This window comes from Lactuca saligna, chromosome 7 (assembly GCF_052625555.1).
Source record: "Lactuca saligna cultivar CGN05327 chromosome 7, ASM5262555v1, whole genome shotgun sequence".
In the NCBI taxonomy this organism is placed as follows: Eukaryota; Viridiplantae; Streptophyta; class Magnoliopsida; order Asterales; family Asteraceae; genus Lactuca; species Lactuca saligna.
This window is the reverse complement of record NC_136423.1, coordinates 48975788-48997606: the sequence shown is the minus strand read 5'-3', so window position 1 is coordinate 48997606 and position 21819 is coordinate 48975788. Positions and strand designations below refer to the sequence as shown.

At 34.1% G+C, this 21819-nt stretch overlaps 1 protein-coding gene across 1 annotated transcript; it reads left to right on the top strand.

The window, feature by feature from the left end:
• Positions 1 to 7858: 7858 nt before the first annotated feature.
• On the top strand, positions 7859 to 12739 carry LOC145004706 (RabGAP/TBC domain-containing protein). The gene is made up of 14 exons (XM_078963685.1): positions 7859 to 8083; positions 8871 to 9044; positions 9154 to 9205; positions 9292 to 9399; positions 9520 to 9604; positions 9703 to 10189; positions 10489 to 10548; positions 10720 to 10818; positions 10899 to 11009; positions 11084 to 11155; positions 11233 to 11349; positions 11550 to 11699; positions 12088 to 12188; positions 12259 to 12739. Exons 1-14 carry the CDS (start codon positions 8021 to 8023, stop codon positions 12584 to 12586), a joined length of 2007 nt encoding a protein of 668 aa, XP_078819811.1. The 5' UTR covers positions 7859 to 8020; the 3' UTR covers positions 12587 to 12739.
• The last annotated feature ends 9080 nt before the right edge of the window (positions 12740 to 21819 follow it).

Below are 21819 nucleotides of genomic sequence, written 5' to 3'. Positions count from 1 at the left end.
TCGCGTAGTTTGAAAGTCGGACTCTTGAGCTACTTCTTAGGAGTTATGATGTATTTTGCTTAGGAATAGATAACAACAAGTTTTCATATGGATTGTAAGGATAAGTTTTTCCGCATAGTTTTAAAATAAAAGAAATTTTTTGATTTTATTTATTTTTAAAATATCGTTACAATGGCATTTGAGGAAAAATTGTTGCTTATATGATTCCATTAATAGCAAGAGTGGAAATATGAAATTGATTGCTTCATTTGTGATAATGTCTAAATTTACCAAATAAGGAATGATTCTCATCACCCAAGTCTTAATTGGACCGGAACTTGGAATCATGCAAGTTGTATAGCATGATGAATGAGAACTTTCAAGTATTGGAAAATTAAGACTAATTACTTGTTCACATGGATGTGTGAGTCAAGTAATGGACTAAGGGATCGAGTACATAGTCATGTGCACTGATTAAGTCCACCACAAAAGATATAAGGCTATTCGTCATAGTTTACTAAAGCTCAGTAAATATGATTATACTTACAAGCTTAAGTGTAACTCTGAGACATTGGAAAGAGGTTCCAACGTATGGCAGAGCGAATAAGAAGAATCAAATTAGGCAGAAGGATAAAAGTTTCTCAAATCTGAAAAGATGGGAGAGTACTTTAGTATCAGTTTTGTGATCATCTTAATGATTAAGAAACCATATCAAAATTAGTTCTCTAAGGAAGTCTTAGTGCATTCTTATGACTAAGAAGAAGGGATCTTGAATTGTTGAAATGGTTAAATCAAGAAGATGAGTCATACTTCGTTCCAATACAAGTCTTAGAGTCATACTCCAAGATTGTAATTTGAGTGACATGTCTTTAAGAAGGTTTAAAACACGTGTCAAATGTAAGAGTAAAAATTTTCTACTCTTGTACATTTGAAATTGGTAAGTTGTGATGTTTTGGATAAAACAAAGACCAACTTAGGCCAATTGTGTGAAGTGTTTGTCTTGGTTAGAATCCACACTATCTCTTGGATGTTTGACAAGGGAGTCTTATAGGTCAAGAGGACAGTGGGAGTCTTAAAGGTCTTGAAAGTCTCAAGAACTAATCAAGAATAGAACCTGAAGTTCTTGACTAGCACACGACTTGAGGTTTACAACCTATCGTGTTGACATATTCTATGCCCATTCCAGTAAAAATTGGCTTTGCATATGAGTTCTTAGAGTTCTCAATTTGTTGCACAACAACTTGGAAGCAATGGCAGGCCCTTGAGCTGCCAGGTGGCAAGAAGTTAAGATTAAGTTCAGTCCATATGAGTTTGGATTTTTCATTATCCGTGTCTTGTGACTATGGTTTTGACAATTCACATGGATAAGAACACATACACCATTAAATCTAAGTGTCATAAGGTTTCTCTCCGATTCATGAAAATGATGGTGAGGAAACACTTTCACTAAGTAGATTTTAGCTATATAGCAATTGTGATATTTGCATTCTCAAAGTCGTTAGTGGAGCGTGTGTGGTTTACCGGCACACTAACCTGGACTTGTGAGGAGTGGCAAAAAGGTCTAACCATTATGATTACGGCATCCCTCTTCATAATTGTTTAGTCACACAAGTGTGCTATATAAGGGAAGGTGTATGTTTTTGATAAAGTTTTATCAAAACAATCTAGTATTAGAAATCTAAACTTTGGTAAGAAAGGCAGCTGATTTCTAAGTACATGTCAAAGTTAGTGGGAGCATAAGTGTTATGCTAATAATCATCATGTTAGTGGGAGCATGATAATTATGATAAAGATTGCAAGTTAGCAATGTTAATTATAGAAAACAAAAGGTTTCAATTGGGAAAAAGTTGTTTTGGTATAATTAAGGGAGAGGAAATTATACTTCATCTCAAATCGTGAGGTTTTAATCATTTAGTCAAGGATATATATGAATTTCATGTTGGAATGGCTCAACATAAGGAAATTCTATATATGGGTCCATTATTTGCGTTCTAAAATTTGATTATGATTACGGCATCCCTTTTCATAATCTGAATTATAAGAACTTGGCAAATAGAAATGGAAATGTTATAGCAAAAGACTGGTTTAGTCTTTATGTGAGACATCATGAATCGTGTCCCATATTCTTCGGATATAGGATCGATTACATGTGCTATATTCATCCTTTCTAAAAGTTTCCAAATGCCCGGGGCATTAAGAAGGGAAAAGGTTTAGAACTGGATATGACTAAAAGGATTAAACAATTGTCGAGGACAATCTAAGCTTTACCAAAGATTGGTTGCTCAAGGACAACAGGAAGTATAGTGATAATTCTGGAAGGACCATATTGACATAATCTGTAAGGAGGCAACTCTTGTTCAGAAGTGATAGTCAAAATGGAATCTGGAAATGTTTCAAAGTTAGAATTTCCAATCTGTTTAAGATTAGGAAACTTAATGCAAGAAGGATGTTTCTAAGGAGCTGATCTCTTTTGGAATGCTCTGTAATGGTTATTGTCAAGTCTTTCTGACTTTGTGCATAATCATTACAAGAGGATCAATGCATATAAGTTTAGAATCTAACAGATTTCAGTAAATGACATGAATTTGGAATTCTTGTATATACAGTAAGGATTTGGGAGTGTGAAAAGAGAATCATTGAAGTTATGTTCAATTGATCTAGTTCACAAAGTAAAGATCATAGACAAACATAGTATGCATACTTGGTGTATGACATGACTAGTGTTTAGAAAACATAGTGTACATGCTTGGAGCATGGGACAACTATTGTTTTAAATTCAAGAATAAAGTTGATAGCTGAAACAGTATACAATGAATAATGTGTAATCATATGGTGATAAATAAAAGGTGTTTTATTTATGTTCATAGGTTTTGATACCATATTGGATTCAATTATTATTGTGTTTCATTTTGCATGTTTTGACTTCCCGAATAAACTAGGTTATTCTTCCGGAATGACTAAGTTATTCAAACCATCCACAGTCGGTCATATGTTGGAAGTAGATATGAATCAAGACTGTCATGGGTTGGCTTGTAGAGGTCTAAGATGTTGGACAAAGGGCTACAACACTCTTGAGTGCTCATAAGTTCTGAGTATTGGATTCAACCCGCGCTCATTGGAATCACTTCATGGATTTTATCACGAGTGATCATGAGACGATAATATCTTATATTCTTCAAACCTAGAGATATGAGTTGTTACTATGAGTTGGTTGTACATTGATTGCACGAAACCGCATTTGGTAACTCGGTGCTATAAAACGTGCCTTTGTGTATGATTCAACAAGTAGTAGAACAAGCCATATGAGTCGAAGTTTATCCATTCCTTTTACCTTCAGGATAAAAGCGATATCTGTGGGCCCCTCGATGATTTGATGATGACAAATGGAAGTGCTCGGCCGGGCCAGGACTGATTTGATTTGTTCAATTAGTCAGTCGTCATAAATCGGAAATCGGGAAACAACAAATGGACAGAGAGAATGATTATAATCCATGTCTCAGTCCATATTATAATTCATCTACAAGGTCAAAGTTCGACAGAAGCTTTTGAGAGCTACGATTGCCAGTTGGTTCCTGAAGTCATACGCAATAATAGTTTTAGACTTATCCAAGTGGGAGACTGTTGGATTAATGTCTAAGTCCATAACTATAATTGGTAAGACTTGACCCGACCCGGCATGGTCCATTTGGGTTGCATGGCATCATGCACTTGGATAGACTAAAATGAGAGAAATAAGACACTTATGGTTATTAATATATTATAAGTTCTAGTATATTAATAATAAGAATAATAAGATTATTTAATTAGTATTGATCAAGAATTTATCTAGGATTAATTAAGTGATCAAAAGAAGACTAATTAAATATATGGGTTGATTGTACAAATCATCCATACTTATATAGTGGGCTAATGCTCCATGGATTATCTAGTTGGGCCAAAACCCATATGATGCTCCATGGTGTATTTGAACCCATGGATCCAAGGAAATGGAAATTCATGACAATTAGAGTTTACCCTAATTGTATAACTATATAAGCATCTTATTCTTGAGGAAAATCGGTCACTAGAGAAAGTAAGAGAGGGCTAGCCGATTTTCATGAAGTGTAGAATTCTCTCAAGTTATTCCAAGTGTATTTGGTGTTGTGTGAACCATTTGAGGTGTCACACTTGGGGCACTAGGCACTCAAGCTTCATGAAGACATTCTACATCAAAGAGGTATGTATTCTATCTTGTTATATTGATAGTCTTGTATGCTAGATTAGGATAATACCTTGGATGTTCATATTTGCATGTATAATAGAGAAAACATAGATCCAAGGTATTTAGGGTTGCATGTACACTTAGGAGTGTTAGAATGCTCATAACCCAATAGCAATCACCATTACGCGATTGTGACCTCGAAGGATTTCTTTTGGAAGATCTCCCTCTTGGCACATTCTGTCACCCTTGTCTGTAGTAAGGAACATATGAACGATGTGGGCAATTTCTAGCAATGTGACTGAGAGTCCCACAGTTAAAGCATGTCTATCTTTTCATATAAATCAGATTGTGACTTGGTCCGTGTCCAACTGAAGTTCGTTTCGAAGAACTTCCATACAAACAAGCACAAGAGCATTTGTTAGACTGCTTGACAGATTTTTGTGGTCGGGATTTTTCAACAGCGAGAGTGTCATCATCACAGGCTTTTGAAACACTTTCAGTAGACTTAGAATTGGTTTTGCTCTGCTCACTCCCATCTTGCACTGCTTATTTATCTGTACATAAAGTAGAAGCATTAGAATCGTTTACCTCAATATTCTCAGTTGGGCCAGATTGTTCAGTCTTGACTGAAGCTGGTACAGGGGGCTGGCCAAACTAAGCAGGTATCTTTACCTCATTGGTTTCAAGGGGTGGGGTATAATTATCATTGAATGGAGGTGGAATATTGTGATACCCTAGACCCTTATTCTGATTATCTTTAACTTTTAATTGTTTTTGTATCATAGACTCAACTTTCTTACTTGACACATCAAACATTTTAAAATTAAAGTCTGCATTTTCAAACTTATTTTTCAATATGTCAAGCTCGACAGTTAGACTGACAATCTCTACTTGAGCATAATTATATTGTTCACATTTAATACTATATTCTTCATTAATCATTTTCAGGTCTTTGGTTTGGGTCTCTAATTGTTGTTTTAAGGGTTTTTGAGCCTTTGTGAGAGTGTATCCTTCATATATAAGGTCCTCAATTTCCCTAATTAATCAATCATGTTGATCACGATAAATTTAATTGTAGCTTCACAGGATTGAGAACATGATGCTTCATTAACCTTGGTGATTGAAGAACTCATTATTCACCAAAAATAGATCTGATTATGAAGCCAAGAAAATAGGGATGTCAAAACGCTCCTGTCCCGTATGAGGACATTTATTGAAAAAAAATCAGGAACAGGGGCGGGGGCGGGGGCAATGTTAACCCCCATTTTAATTTCAGGGGCGGAGCGAGGTTTGGTAGTCCCGTCCAAAAACCCTCGTCGGGTCCCCGTTAATAAATTATATAAATTGATATATATTAATTATATAAATATAATAAACAAAAAATAATTTGTACTTACAAAAATACAACAAAAAACATGTTTTTAAGTTGTTTGCAACATGTAAATTTATATTATAAATATATATTTGTAACCCAAAAAATAGTTTTTTTTTAGCCAAACAAGAACTTCTTTTAGCCCAAATAAAGTAGCCTAAAATCAATCGGGGGCGGGGGTCAGAAGGGGAATTCAGGGGCGGGGGATGCAATTTCTGTCCCGTTTGCCCCCATTGACATCTCTACAAGAAAAATACCCTTTGACTTGAAACCTCGAAAGTCAAACTTGAAATGTTAAATGTGAAAATTAAACTTTTTGTCCAAAAAAAATAACCTTGACCGAAAACAAAAGTTTCTAGACCGAAAACAAAGGTTTTGGACCAAAAACGAGACGTTTGGACCGAAAAATGAGTTTTTGGACCGAAAATGCGAGGCTTCTAATTATGACCGAGAAATCTCGCACCGAATACTTTGGCCAGAAGTCGTGAGACCGAAATGGCGAACCAAAATCAGGCTCACCGAGAACCAAAATCGTAAAACTAAAATTGGATAAAATTAAAAAATTATAAATAAAAAAAAATAAAAAATACAAATGAACAAAACAAAGAAATTTATGACCAAAATCAAATGAAAGTAAGCAACATGACCGAAATCAAAACATTTTTTTTAATTAGAAAAACAAAATAATAAGAATAATAATAATAATAAGTTTGTTGTTTCCTCTTCTGTGGTTTCACTAGAATATATATATATATATATATATATATATATATATATATATATATATATATATATATATATATATTCTAAGTCCTAACCACACTCAAATTACTACTTTGATCTTGGTTGTTTAGATTTTTATAAATTACCACAACTGCAAATCGATTCAACTAGTCCATACCCATAATGACACAAACATCACCCATCTCGATCGTCACAAGGTCTATCGGAAACTCAACACCAAAGATTTCTAGTACACACCCCCGAATCACATCAGTAGCAAAAACCGCATGCTCGTCGGCTATAGAAACCCTTAGAGGTCGACTCAACGCCTCACGTTGGATATTGATATGATGACTAAAAGCTAAAGACACGAAGGATCGACTCGCACTCGAGTTAAATAACGCCAAAGCAGGTACATAAATCACAAGAAAAGACTTACACACGACATAATATAAAGCACAGCACATCTCAAAGGAATATAAATAAAGAACACGTACCGGCCACGATGTCAGGTGCTGCGCAGACCACCTCTGCTGTCAGATGGAAGGCTTTCCCACGAACCATCGGTGTCTTGACCTTCGCTGGCTGACTCTCAGTAGCTCGTATAGCAGCAGGTGCAGATCCCTGTGCTCGGCCTTCCGATGGCCGGTCTGGTTGCAGTGAAAGAAGATTGCAAACCCTTTGGGGCAATCCTTCATCATATGTCTCTCTTTTGCCACATTTGTAGCAAATCCTGACTCGACACAATACCTCCTGACTCTTGCCGCACTTACCACAAGTGTGACCCTTCTAGACCCCAATCCTCGTATCAACTTTGTCACATTAGAAAAACGAGTTTTACAATTAGAAAAACGAGTTTTACAATTTAACAAATTTCTAAGTTGGAAAATGAAAATTTCGTCGCTTCCAATCAAACATGTTTTCTAAATTTTTTATTGAAAACTAAATATAAAACTCAACTTTATTTTTTGAAAATATTTTCTTAGAAAATGAAAACAGTTTTATACAACCAAACGCACCTTTAAAAAAATAAACGAGCTAAACGCATTTTCAAAATTCTTATTTTTCTTGAAATTTTTTTTCCAGAAAAAACGATTTATTTTTCCGCAACTAAATACGACTTTAAATTCTCAAAATAACTTGCATGTTATTGTTAGACAAGTAATAAATTCACCTCTTCTTGTTAGAAAAGTGATAACAGCTTTTAATTGATATAGTCGACAAACGAGTCGATTTAAAGATCACCCACCACAGGTAACCGAGGGACCGAAAACGCGCTAAGAGCCAATTCCTTCGACATGGAATATAACTGCTATTCTTAGCCTTTAAGTTATTGAATTATCCTTATTTTGTTTTTATATTCAAGTGGAACATTGTTAAGATATATACTTATATAAAGATAAATAATAACATAATAATGAATACCATTATTATTCTGCAATTCAAACACTATATAAATATTCATTTTATTAGTAACCGATCATTACAAACTAATAAAATTAAATCAACTGCTATAACAAACAGTTAAATAAAAACTATTTTAGTGAAAGTAATTTGTTATAAGTATATATATTAAATCTAAAAACAAAACGGTTTATCTTTATTCCACAACATTTATATCAGATTCTAGAGTTTCATCTTAACCCCCAATCTCCACCTTACTCTGTTCTAATTCTCTCCGTATCGGAAGAAATCCAGCTCATCACCGCGTTCCTCTTTCCTAATTGCATCTATCGCCGGCGACGATGCACGAAACTGATATTCACGATTTGTCCGACGACGCCGATTATGCTGCAGCGTCGAAACAAGTAAGCAACTCCATCTTACTATATGTAATATCAATCCGGAAATTAGAAGTAAATTATCGTTTCTTTCTACACTATTGCGTCTTGTAGTCTTAGTTAAGAATTAGTTGTAAATTGATTTGAATGGTAATGATGCGAATTGAATTTAGTTTGAGTGCTTAGGCGGCGAGGTTAAAGGTTATTGGTTTCGTGTAAGTTAGGGCTCCTGCGATTAAGTTTGTTAGTGATTGAAGTTGAATCGTGTTTGGTGATTGAATGCGATCTGTTATCAGTTGATCACTTTGGTAGCATGATCTGTTACTGTTTTTACTTGTAGTGGCCTAATTGGAAAGCTATTGATGCGTATGTGAAACTCGCTAGGCAGTAGTTCAATTGGATTTATTCAGAAGCTGTTCGCTTGATCTGTGTTTTAGGGCTTGGTCAAGCATAACTGTTGGTAGTAGTAGTTGGATAAGTTAACAAATTACTTCATATTGATTGGAAGTGATCTTCTTAGTTGATAACTGTAAGTAGGTAAAGGGGGAAACTGCGAAAAGCTTTTGTGTCTATATCTAACTATCTATGTTTGACTTGATAAAACATGCTTTCATAGAATTCAACTATTTTATGTTAAAAGTTCGCTTATTGTTAAAGTTATTGATGTGAAATTCATGATTAAGCTATGCTTGCTTGTGTTTTGGTTTTAGAGTGAATAGATCATTACTAATCAGTTCATGTTGCTTTACATTGAATTTATTTAGAAGCCGACGTCTTGTATCCTTAGGTTCAACCTATTTTCAATATGTTTTAGGGCTCATCAAGTGTGACCCGTAGTGACAGTAGCAAGAAAAGCTCTTCTAGTGATCCAGAAGATGCACAAATAGTTTACCTCAAGGATAATGTCACAATTCATCCAACTCAATATGCCACAGAAAGGATCAGTGGGCGTTTGAAGTTGATCAAACAAGGTTCTTCACTATATATGGTAATGTCCTACTCCTATTCCTTTAATGTACTATTTTAGTCTTTTATAATTCATGTTCTTTTAGATTGTTTATTATAGTTGTAAGATATACTTCTTTTTGTCATAATAGACATGGATACCTTATAAAGGCCAAAGCTCAAATCCAAGGCTTTCTGAGAAAGGTTAGGCTCATCTTTTGACTCTTTATATGTATATGCAATTATGCATACAATTATGTCTTTTGACTCTTTGATGTTGATTTTTGCAGATAAAAATTTGTACACCATAAGAGCAGTACCATTTTCTGATATTCAGTCAATTCGTAGGCATACACCAACAATTGGTTGGCAGTATGTTATTGTTGTTTTATCATCTGGTATGTTGTTACATTCTTTTGCACTATAATTTGATCTTGTTTATTTGTTGTTAACATCTTTAAAGTTTCATAAGGCAAAATATATTTATGACATTTTAAATGTGATCTACTTAATTTCAGGTCTAGCATTCCCTCCTCTTTACTTCTATAGTGGAGGAGTCCGGGAGTTTCTTGCTACAGTTAAACAACATGTCCTTATTGTCAGGTTGGTGGTTTATGTCCAAAAAAGAATCTTTTTACAGTTTTGGTCCTTAAAAACATTATCTTCTAATATGATATTTTTAAAAACTATTGATGTTTCAGATCATCAGAAGACGCGAATGTCTTTCTTGTAAATAACTTTCAAGATCCTCTTCAAAGAACTTTGTCTTCATTGGAGCTTCCAAGATCTCTTGCAAATGGAACACCTTCATCTTCATTCAGAGGCTCTCCCTCTGATAATAACAATCAGGAGAGACTTGATACAGTCACTACTTCAGAAGACAATCATTCGGGCAGCGGGCAGCTAAACATCAGACAGAGGCAAAAAACTCACGATCCTGCCCGAGATCTTTCCATTCAAGTTTTAGAAAAATTCTCTCTTGTCACAAGGTTTGCCCGGGAAACAACTTCCCAACTCTTCCGTGACAACCTTGTTGATGGTCATGGTCATGGTCAAAGTCAAAGTCAAAGTCAAGGTGAAAGGAGGAGAAATAACTGGGCTTCAAAAGACCACCAGCCTCTTGAAATGGCCCCCATTGATGACCCAATAGTTCCCAAATTAGTCCCTGTACCTTCTGACCCTATCGAGGTAATTAATATAAAAAAATAAAGAAAAATTTTCATAATTGGTCCCTTTGGTTTGTAAGATATTGCACTTTGAGGACTTCTATGAAAAATGTCACGCTGCTGGTCCCTATGGTTTCAAAAATTGCATGAATGGTCCTTCTGGTGTTAACTTTAACTTTTGAGTAGTGAGTTTTTTTTCCTAAATGACCAAAATGTCCTGGGACCAAATCTGAAAATTGTGTATACCTCAAGGATCAATTCTGAAAATTTGATTTTTTTTTTTTTTTATATATATTAATTATAAAGTTATTATTTTGGCAGTTTGATAAATTATCACTGGTATGGGGAAAACCAAGGCAGCATCCTTTGGGGGTTGAAGAGGTAAATACACATTTGTTTTTAATTTTTTATATGGTAAATTTCAGGAAACAGCAACACACTTCATTATTTTTGTAAAAAAAAAAGTAGAGTATGTTGCTTTTCCATGTAAGTTGCCCTTTTATATAAAATTAATAGAAAAATAAATCAAGTAATGTTATTTCTGTTATACAGTGGTCAAGCTTTTTGGATTATGAAGGCCGAATCACGGATCCAGATGCTTTAAAAAAGAGAATATTCTACGGGGGAGTGGAACACGACTTGCGAAAAGAGGTTTTTATATTTTGGTACAATTTACACATTTACCCTTTCAGCTAATTTTAACTGAATCTGTTAATGACGTGTAATTCCAGGTTTGGGCATTTTTATTGGGGTATTATTCATACGACTCCACATACGCAGAGAGGCAGTATGTTGTTTCACTTAAAACAGCAGAGTACATGACTATCAAAAACCAATGGCAGGTAAATGACTATTTTGCCCTTCCAACTTGTATCACTCACATATTTATTATATTCATTGCAATTTCATCTTGCAGAGTATTTCCCCAGAACAGGCTAAAAGGTTTACAAAATTTAGAGAAAGGAGGGGTTTGATTGAGAAAGATGTGGTATGAAAATGGCCATACTTTTCATATTATTTAAAATTTGGTTTTTTATTTAAATGTTTTTTATTTTTGTTTTGAAGGTAAGGACTGACAGGTCATTATCGTTCTATGAGGGTGATGATAATCCTAATGTACGCCTTTTGCATGATATATTGCTGACTTACTCATTCTACAACTTTGATCTTGGTTATTGCCAGGTAACTTGCCACTATTATTTTTAGAGTAAATTACAATTTCGTCCTTGTGGTATTTCAAAAGTTCTGGTTTTCATTTGTTTGCACAAGTGTTCGATAAAGTTTAGTTTTGTTGCAAGATTTGTCCCTGGTACTGATGGTGTTAAAAAATGTCCGTGAAGTCCAAGTAAAATGACTATTTTACCCCTGTCTTTTTCTCACAGGGCATGAGTGATCTCCTCTCTCCTATATTGTTCATCATGCAAGATGAATCAGAAGCTTTCTGGTGTTTTGTTTCTTTAATGGAAAGATTAGGACCAAATTTCAACCGTGATCAAAACGGCATGCACTCTCAACTCTTTGCACTATCAAAGGTCCATTCTCTTTCTCAAACATATAACAAGGGTATTTTCGTCATTTAATAAAAGAAAAGGAAGAATAAAATTGAATTCCTTCCCACCCACCCCTATTAATGGTTGAACTCCAAATATGAAATTCGAAGGATTTGAATTTTATCCAATTTTCAAAATACACCATGGAATGGAATCTGTAATTCCAATTCCGCCAGAATCCACGATTCCAATTCTTAGCTGCGATTATCAAACATGCAATTTCAAGAAATCTGAAAAGAGTTGAATTGGGTCCAAATTGTCAACCAAACACATCATGAAAATGGAATCTTGAATGCCAATTCCACCGGAATCTGCATTTCCATTCCTTAGTTGCGGTTTCTAACATTTATTTTATTGTTTAATATGTCAGCTGGTGGAACTCCTCGACAGCCCATTACACAACTACTTCAAACAAAACGACTGCTTGAATTACTTCTTCTGTTTCCGCTGGATCCTCATCCAATTCAAAAGGCAAGCATAAAATTATTCTTCTACCCTCACAAACCCACAACACTAACTAAATTCCACCTCATGGTTTCAGGGAATTCGAATACGATAAAACATTAAGGCTATGGGAAGTACTATGGACACACTATCTAAGCGAACACCTTCACCTATACGTATGCATAGCAATTCTCAAAAGACACCGAGGCAAAATAATGGGGGAGGAAATGGACTTTGATACCCTTTTGAAATTCATAAACGAATTGAGTGGTCAAATCGAGCTTGACCCGGTTCTTCGTGATGCCGAGGCTTTATGTGTGTGTGCGGGTGAAAATGGGGCGGCTTCGATTCCACCTGGAACTCCCCCGGCATTGCCGATTCCGGAGGCGTCCATATATCAACAGCAAGATGATGAGGTGTTGTAGAACCAAGGAAATATCAAGGTAAGTATTTGTTTTTGGAATGTTAATTTTGATATTTATAAAATGCAAGTTGTGAAAATACAAGACTGGTGGTAAAGATGGAGTTGTGGGATATTGTGTATATTCAGTTTATTTAATCTTAAAATGTTCTAAATATGTTCTTTAACTTGAAAAATAAATTTTACATACAGTTAATTTGGTAAAATTGTTTGACAAATTATGCTTATACATATTTTTCTTAGCGTTAAAAACAGTGGTAAAATGGTCAATTGGTTGCCATTAAGTTAGCAAGTATTTTTAAATGAGCTAGAAAAACAATATGTTGATACCTGATTATTTAAGTCGATGGACACTGTATTATGTTACGTCAAAACAATAAGCTAATAAACAATTTAAATCAACAGTCTTGAATATATAGCATATGTTACAGTTGGAATGATCGATTAGTCAAACTTTGTAGGAACAAATTGTATATGTAAAAGAATCACGCTTTAAAAATGGTGTAAATAGATAGTGAAACATCAAATGTGGTGTTTTAATATTATCTGACACATGTTATAATTGGTATTGTGAGAAATAGAATATCATATATGCAAATTGAACAAGTTTTGATGTTAAAAAAAAAAACGCGATAATATTTTTTTAATACCAACACCGAAGAACACTTAGTATATGATATTTTAATATTAACTTATTTAGTGCATAGCCTTTCATGCATTTGGGTGTGTCGGTTGTTCATTGTATGCCACATATTTCTTCGTGGTCTGGGCTTTTGGATCGGTTTGGGAACGGGCTTTCGGTTTGGAAAGCTAAATCTATTCTTATAGGGGGACCGGGGACACCTTATTTTATAGAAGTATGTTCTAGGGTCCATTGGGATGTATAACATGTATTCTTTCTGGTTTCTATTTCGGTTTTGTAATTTTTTTTTTTAAGTCTATTAGAGTTGTATTCTATTGGGGAGCTGATTTAAGACAAAGATGCATGCACTAGGTGGTTTGTTGGGCAGAGGGTTGTGAGTCCTTGCCTCCCAACACACTCAACCCAATGCCACGTCAGCATCACATCAATATTTCTCTCTCCTCTTATTTTTATATTTCTTAACCCACAATATATGAAAACCCTATTTTTCTCGACTCACTCAATTAAAAACATACAACAATTAAAGTACAAAGCTTAAAGTATATGGTACAAGAAAATAAAAAAAAGAGGAGAGAGAGAAAGAGGATGCGGGTTCATCAACCCACTAAGAGTTTTAACTGTGCAATTGAAAATTGAAGGGGTCATATCCTGGAGGTACTAATGGTATCTCCCCCTCAAAACACATGATACCCACCTCCATAATTAGGAGGAATATAAGGGGCGGTGTGGAGGAGTCTCAGTCGGAAGCATTTGTGGTGGAGATCGGTGATCGGCTAGACATATCATATTGGGATGGTCTTTGGACCCCACAAATTCTTTTACAATGGTGTTGACTCGTGATTTTCTTGATAGAGGTACGCTTCTTAATGGAGGATGTGAAATTAGATGGAACTCTTAGATTCCTATCAAGTTAACATCCTTTTTGGTGAGTTATGTTGCGTAATGTTACTACACTGGAAAGATTATTTTCTAGATGTATTCTTGTTCCTTCGATTATGCGTCCGATATGTTCCGTTGAGGTGAAGACTATTGATAATCTATTTGTAGGTTGCTCATGATATTTGGCACCTGATCGTTATATGGTGGGGAGTTCAACATCATATGTCTACCAGTTACTTTCCTTCGTTTTTTGGCTGATTCGATACAGTTGATTAATTAGAGGTTAGAGAAAGGCGTTTTGATGCAGTTGTGGTTACAACTATCTAGGTTATCTGGAATTTTATAGATTCTATTATGTTTGGGTTGGGTAATCCTAGAAAATCTTTAACTTTTGATTATATTATAGATAAATCGTTCTTTTGGGTTTTCAGTAGATGTAGAAAAACTAGTTTTTCTTGGGTTAGTTGATTGCATACCCTACTTTAACTTCTATTTTGTAATCATCATGGTATTTTGCTAGCTTTTTGCTAAAAAAATTTTATAATAAATTCCCACCGGTCAAACAAAATAAAATTATTTAGTGCATATTTCAAAAATAAAAATAAAATAAAAGTGAAGTTATTTTATTATTATTATTTTTTAGAATAATAAGATAATATATGTTTGAGATTGAACCTTTACCTTTTTAATATTTAATATATATCTTTTCCAACCAACTCATCCCACTTATCACATCATTATTTTTTATTAACTAAATTAGAAATATAAAATAAAATAAAACATAATATTTTTTTCTTTAAAAATAAACTTTTGCTAAATTCATGTATTATTTGACAAACTAATCGATACAAACTAATTGGTTGTTGTCAAACTAATTATTTAACAAAGTAATAGATACAAAATTAATTACTCAAAATTGATTATTTAATTCTTTCTCAAATTAATTTTGTATTTTATAAACAATTGAATCAATCACAAAACAGTTTCAACTAAATAAATTAAGTTATATTAGAAAACAGTATAAATATCCCCCAAAACGCTGGAGACTTTTCGTCCAAAATCTAGAAGAAAAAAAGGTCTTCAAGAAAAGGAGTGGAATCCTTTTTTGCATCAAAGAAATTCTCTTATGTATAATCCATGCATTTATTAACGGGCCAGCCAATCACTGCACTCAATTAATTTCTTTAAAGAGCATGTAGCCCAATAGTATGCATGTTACGTTCTTTTCTTGAGATTGAAGCTCCTGTGAATATATATGGAATGATTTAGGAGTAGTTTAGTATATGGGGATAGAGAATATACATTACAGCCTTACCTAAGATTAGGTATTAAACTTCTAATATATGTCTTTTTAACTTAGTAATTATACTCGATTTGGTTTTCACTTGGTAAAATATATCGTCCCTAATAACATTTCTTCCCTTCATTATCGTTTTACCATCCTTATTTCATTTCCTCTATTATTGTTTATTACTTCAGTTCTTCACCATAGTAAACAATATTATTTTCCATCATCACGAATGTAGAAGATAATCAATGTTTTTGCTTCCTTATCAAAACTATTGCGTACATCGTGAATCCCCTGATCGCAATCTTTATATAGTAAAACAACGTATTTTCATGAGGTTTAGTACCTAAGCGTAGATAGGGCTATAATGTATATTCACTATTCCCTTAGTATATATATGTATTTGCCGTTAAAAAAATAATAATTTCACCAAACCACTATACCTGTTTGTTGCCTGAACCGTAAGCCACTGTTACTGCTAGTACCATTGTTACCCGTCACTAACCCATCTTATGACTCTGTCGGCCCTCACATATTTTGTTAACAAAATGGTCGACCCCAGCTTGTAAAAATTAATAAAGTTATTAACCGGTAGGAGCGACAACCACTCAACTTACAGTCACATAGTTCCATATCAATTTTTCCCCCGATATTTATTCTGTCTTTTCCAACACATAACATATAAAAATAATAAAATTTTACCACATGGTCAATTAAAAACATATAGAACAACATAAGATACAAATTTTAAGCACATGGAGAGAGAGAGAGAGAGAGAGAGAGAGAGAGAGAGAGAGAGAGAGAGAGAGAGAGAGAGAGAGAGAGAGAGAGAGGCAAATAATCAGCACCACTCTTGATAAGATGACCCTGATGATACCGCCGATACCACCAACCCAAGCCGAACTACTCTGACCACCCTTAGATGCATATTAACATACTCGGTATCATTCATTATTAAATGATGATATACCGTTATATTATAAAAATAAAGGTTAAAGATTTTCAAACTTTAGATCGGTGAATTTATTAATCAGAGCATTAAAGTCCTAACTTATAACTTAAAAGGCTAAAACCAAATGGACCAAACCTTATTAATGATTAGAGGCTGTTTGACTGGATCTGAATTATTAAGATTTGAAATTTTAAGAGGTTTGAATTTTTAAGAGGATATGAATTTTTAACATACTGTTTGGTTGGAACATTTGAATTGTTATTTGAATGATAAAAATGATTATTTTACCCTCATATAGTTCTGTTTTGTGATATAACCAAATTAAACATAATTTCTTCCAAATTCACTTCTTTCAATCTATAGAAACATAAACATCGTACAATATAACCAAATTATACATAAATTTTTACAAATTCACTTCTTTCAATCCATGGAAAAAAAAAACACCACCACCAATCTCTTGTGTCTTGAACCCAAATGTCTGAATTTCTGAACCAAAGATTTATTTCCTACACATCAAAATTATCGATGGACATTTATTATAAAGCCATTATGCAAAAGGGTTGTGCTATAAGACTACTCCCATTGATGACCATTTTACTGGTTGGTCACCAAAAATGGATTAACAAAAAATGAAAACTAAAGAAAAATGACCAACTAAAGAGGGAAATGGTGGGTTCACCGAATTTAGTCGTGGACATTTGTCTAAAATTTTCAATTGCATTTTGTTTTGTTTTTTCTTAAATAAATTTTATAAATATTAAATTAGATTTTATCTTTTTAAAAATAAAAATACAAAATAGATACATATATATAATTGTTTTCTCTACAAAACAAGACCAATATTCATATGTTTTTATATAGTTTTAATTATTTTATAATATTAAAATGTTCGCTTGGTTTGAGTTGTTAATAGAGGTTGATAAAAATTGTTTTAGGTGGTTGGATATATAGATGAAAGAGAAAATATATTTTAATAAATGGTTGTGTTGGTTTTAGTTCTGAATGAAAATAATAATAATAATAATAATAATAATAATAATAAAAGAATTTAAAACAATAAAAAAACAAAATAGAAAAAAAAACAACAAAAGACAAAAAATCAAATCAGGGGAGTGTGGGATTGAAAATGAAAGAGAGTACTTATAGAAAACCCTTATGCAAAAGTGTGTCCTTTGAAGATGTATAACCTCAAAGTCAAGTGATGTTGTCATCTTTTTATTCTTCACCAAATGGTCTATTCCACATCTGAGCAATAATGATGCTTGTGATTTATGGACCTGGTTTTTTGTTGTTAGACCATTAGAGGTCAAAGATGAGGGCATTTTTTGTCTGGGATTTTCACAAAATACATTAATGAACCTCACAGAACTTTTCACAAACAGTTGGTGTGCACAAGAGCTTTAATGAGTGAGCTCATATACCTTCATCTTTTCAATTTATACATGTAAACATAAACATGCATTAATGACTAGAAAAAGAGAAAGAAAGCAAACGAAGCTCTGTGCTCGATATTCAGAAAAAAAAATCTTTATAAACTCGATTTTCAAATAATATATGGATTTAGAAAAAGAAAACAAATAAAGTTGTGACATCCCCAAAATCTCGGCCAGAAAAGACCGATTTCATTTATGCTTTTTAAAATAATTTCAGAGTAAATCCTTTGGATTTAAAAGAGTTGCGGAATTTGTTCCCAAAAACAAAATATGATAAAATAATATTTATCAAAGCATTTCATCAAGAGATGCATTTTCATTATATAATCAAAACTCGGGATGTTATGTTCCGATACAGACCATAAAGCATAACGATAGCATTACAAGTCATTCAACAAATATATACATATACAGACTTGTAAACAAAACAACTCGATGATTCATCCATCTTATGCCCTTGTGCCACTTCCTGTAATACAAATAAACTGAGTGGGTCAGGCTTGGGAGCCTGGTGAACATATAGGGTTTTCAACTCACAATAAATAATTATATTTAATTTTCACCAACCAACAATAACTCGATTACCCAGTCCCGTTATCCTCACTTTATGTCCCTAAAACAACATTTATCTCAAGAAACCTAATCTAGGATTTTCATCGGGACGGACATTACTGCTAAGGGATTTCCTCAGTAATAGATGTCCTAAAGGCAACCATGAGGGGGATAGAGTACATCGGTGAACACATCGTTCACAATACCTACAGGTTATGAACCTGCTAGTGTTCCACTGGACTATCTAGAAAGAGTCCGTGGTCGTCATCCATACTCCGCTAGATGACTAGGTCAACATCAACAACATCGAGGCCTCTCATCTGTTTATCACACATCAACTATCTACCCATATTCTACCCAACATATTAGTAGATAAATATATATATTTTTATACATAGTTTAAAACCTGTATAACATGTTCAATCAATACATATCCCACATAAACAGACGAGGCACACACACATAAAACGTATTTCGCAGAGAATAAATCAGATGTATGAGATAGAAGAAAGTGAATATACATTCACACATATAACAACTAAATATACACATAACACGTATTTTATATAAATTACTTCATAATTATCCGTTAGAAGAAAGTAACTACACACTCACTTGATCAGAAGATGATCGGACAGCACTAGGACTTGTAGAAGTAGTATTCTTTGGTAGATCTGGAAGATCTTCACAAAAACCGGGCTCCTCGCGGGCAGAGCTTCAGCTCGGGAATTGCACTTCTCGGGATCTTCGGGGCTTCGGGACTTGCTTTGGGGCTCGGGATTGATACCAGGTCTTCATGATATTTCTGGCACGTAAAACGATGCAAAATGGGAGAAAGAGTAGAGAATTTGGCAAATGGAGTCGGCTGCCCTCGCATGCCTTTTATAGAGGTTGAGCCTCGCACGTACGTTGGGCATACTCAGTTACGTGGGGCGTACGTGACCAAAACGTCACTGCATGCGTCATTGGAGCACTCGAGTCCGAGGCGGTGCATGCATCGGGGTACGCTGGGCGTAACCCGGATAAGTCTGGTGACTCCCCTTCGGATAATATCGGGTTTAATAATTAAATTTGTATTTTAATTATTTAATAAACTTAAAAAATTCATATCTTCTTCATACTAACTCCGTTTTCGATGTTCTTTATATCCACGCGTAGGTGAGGCTACGATCTACAACTTTCATTTAGACTCCGTCAGCTAATTTTGACTTTTATTTTTATTATTTATTTTTAGTAGGCCGGGACAAGAAAACTCCATTATAAATTCATAACTTCTTCATCTGACGTCCGTTTTCATCTGTCTTTTCACCAATGCACTACTATCAATGAGATATTCGATTCTCGTTTAGATTGTTTCAACCAACAATCACTCAATCTCGAATCGAGTATTTGGGCTGCATACTGCTAAGTCGAAACTTCGAAAAATCATAACTTCCTCATACGAAGTCAGATTTGGGCGTTCTTTTTAAGCACGCTCTCTGTCACACCCCAAAACTGGAATGGCGGAAACGTTCTGGGGTGGATGACGTCATGTCAAGTATCACAACATATGCAGTATAGCAATCAAAGTACAACAACCATTGCATTAATAGTACTAGTTTTACATATGTTACATTTCATAGCAACATCAAAGTAATACAAGGAATAATATAGATGCAGCTCGGTTCTAGGCTGACTTCGCAAAGGCTCCCGGGGTGTACCTATTTATCGCTGACCTGAGAATACAAGTTATTTTCAAAACGAGTATCAACATTTTTATAATGCCGGTGAGTTCATAAGTATTTAGTGTCATTTGTATAAATACACATTTTTATTCAAAATAACTTTATGTAATATAGTAGTTTAGAATCTATGGTATATTAGCGTTCTTTCCAGAAAATCCTATATTTTCTAAATAAAAGAAGTCTTCTACCAAGACCCGACGGATTTACGTTTTAAGGAGTAATTTTCCCCAAAAATACTATCATTACCAAAAATACGGTATTGACTTTAAAGAAAATATGAGAATATCAATAGTAAAAATACTAAGGGAAAAATTGATGGGTTTTAGCCATAAGAACATCCTATGTGCTCATATAAACCATAATGCTTGGATCTAGGTTTCTCTATTATATATGCAATTCATCCAAGACTATAAACCCTAGATCTAGAATATGATAATCAATATAACATATAAATTAGGGTTTAGATCATACCTTGATTGTTATGTAGCACTAACAATCTCAAATCCTTCTTGTATTGACTTTAGAAAGCTTAGAGTCACAAATGTCACTCCTCTAATGGTTTACAAACACCAAGAGCAAGAGGATGAAGAGAAGAAGAGAAGGAGGCTGCCCAAAACGTGGAAACCCTAACCAATTAGTTCACCATGTTTTTGGGGCTTAAGGGTACTATATATATACATGTAGGCTATTAGGGTTTTCAACTAGGAAACCCTAATTTGGATGCTTAAGCCCTAAGCAACCCATGGACTCCTTCCTTAATAAGCCTTGGATGATTTCGAATGGGTTTCCCCATAGAATTCGTCCAACCTTATAATATAAGGTAATCCATCGCCCAATTACAATTATCTTATAATTACAATTCTAGTCCCTTAAGTTTAATTAATCTTTTTTAGCCACAAAATTAATTCTTATTAATTCTTGACTAATGTTAATTAAACAATATGATTTCTCCTTTAATATATTATTTTCATAATATATTAATAAATCATATTTAATCCTTTCTCTCCATAATTCATCCTATCAAGTTGCTTTGGTGAAGGCAACCCAAAAGGACCATGCACCATCGAGTCAAGTACATAACAAAATAGTTATGGACTTAGACACTAATCCAATAGTCTCCTACTTGGATAATTCTAATAACTATTCCGCATATGACTTCAGATCCTGATCTGCAATCGTAGCTTTCTAAAGCCGCTGTCAACTCTGATCTTATCAGATACTCATGTCCTTTAGATAAGGGATCATATATTCCTCCATTCTAGATATTATCATATAGACTAAGACATGGATCTAAATCATTCTCTCTGTCTATGTGTTGTTTCCCAAATTCATATTTATGATGACTGATAACAGACTACAATTGAACACATCAATTTAGTCCCGGCTTGGCCAAGCGATTAGGTGCCATCACTAAATCATCGAGGGGCCCACATATATCGCTTTCATCCTACTTTGGATAAAAGGAACGGATAAACTTTGACTCAATGCTCGCTTGCACTTACTCACGAAATCACACACAACAATATGTTTTATAGCACCAAGTTACTGGTGCGTTTACATATTATCAATGTGCAGCCGACTCGCAAGATACAACTCACACATCTCGGTTTCAAGAATATAAGATGTTATCGTCTCACCAATCACTCGTGATAAAATCCATGAAGTGATCCAAGTGAGCGTGGGTTTAATCCAATGCTCAAATCATATTCATAAGCACTCATGAACGTTGCAGAAAACATTTTCTTATGTCTAATACTTCTTTA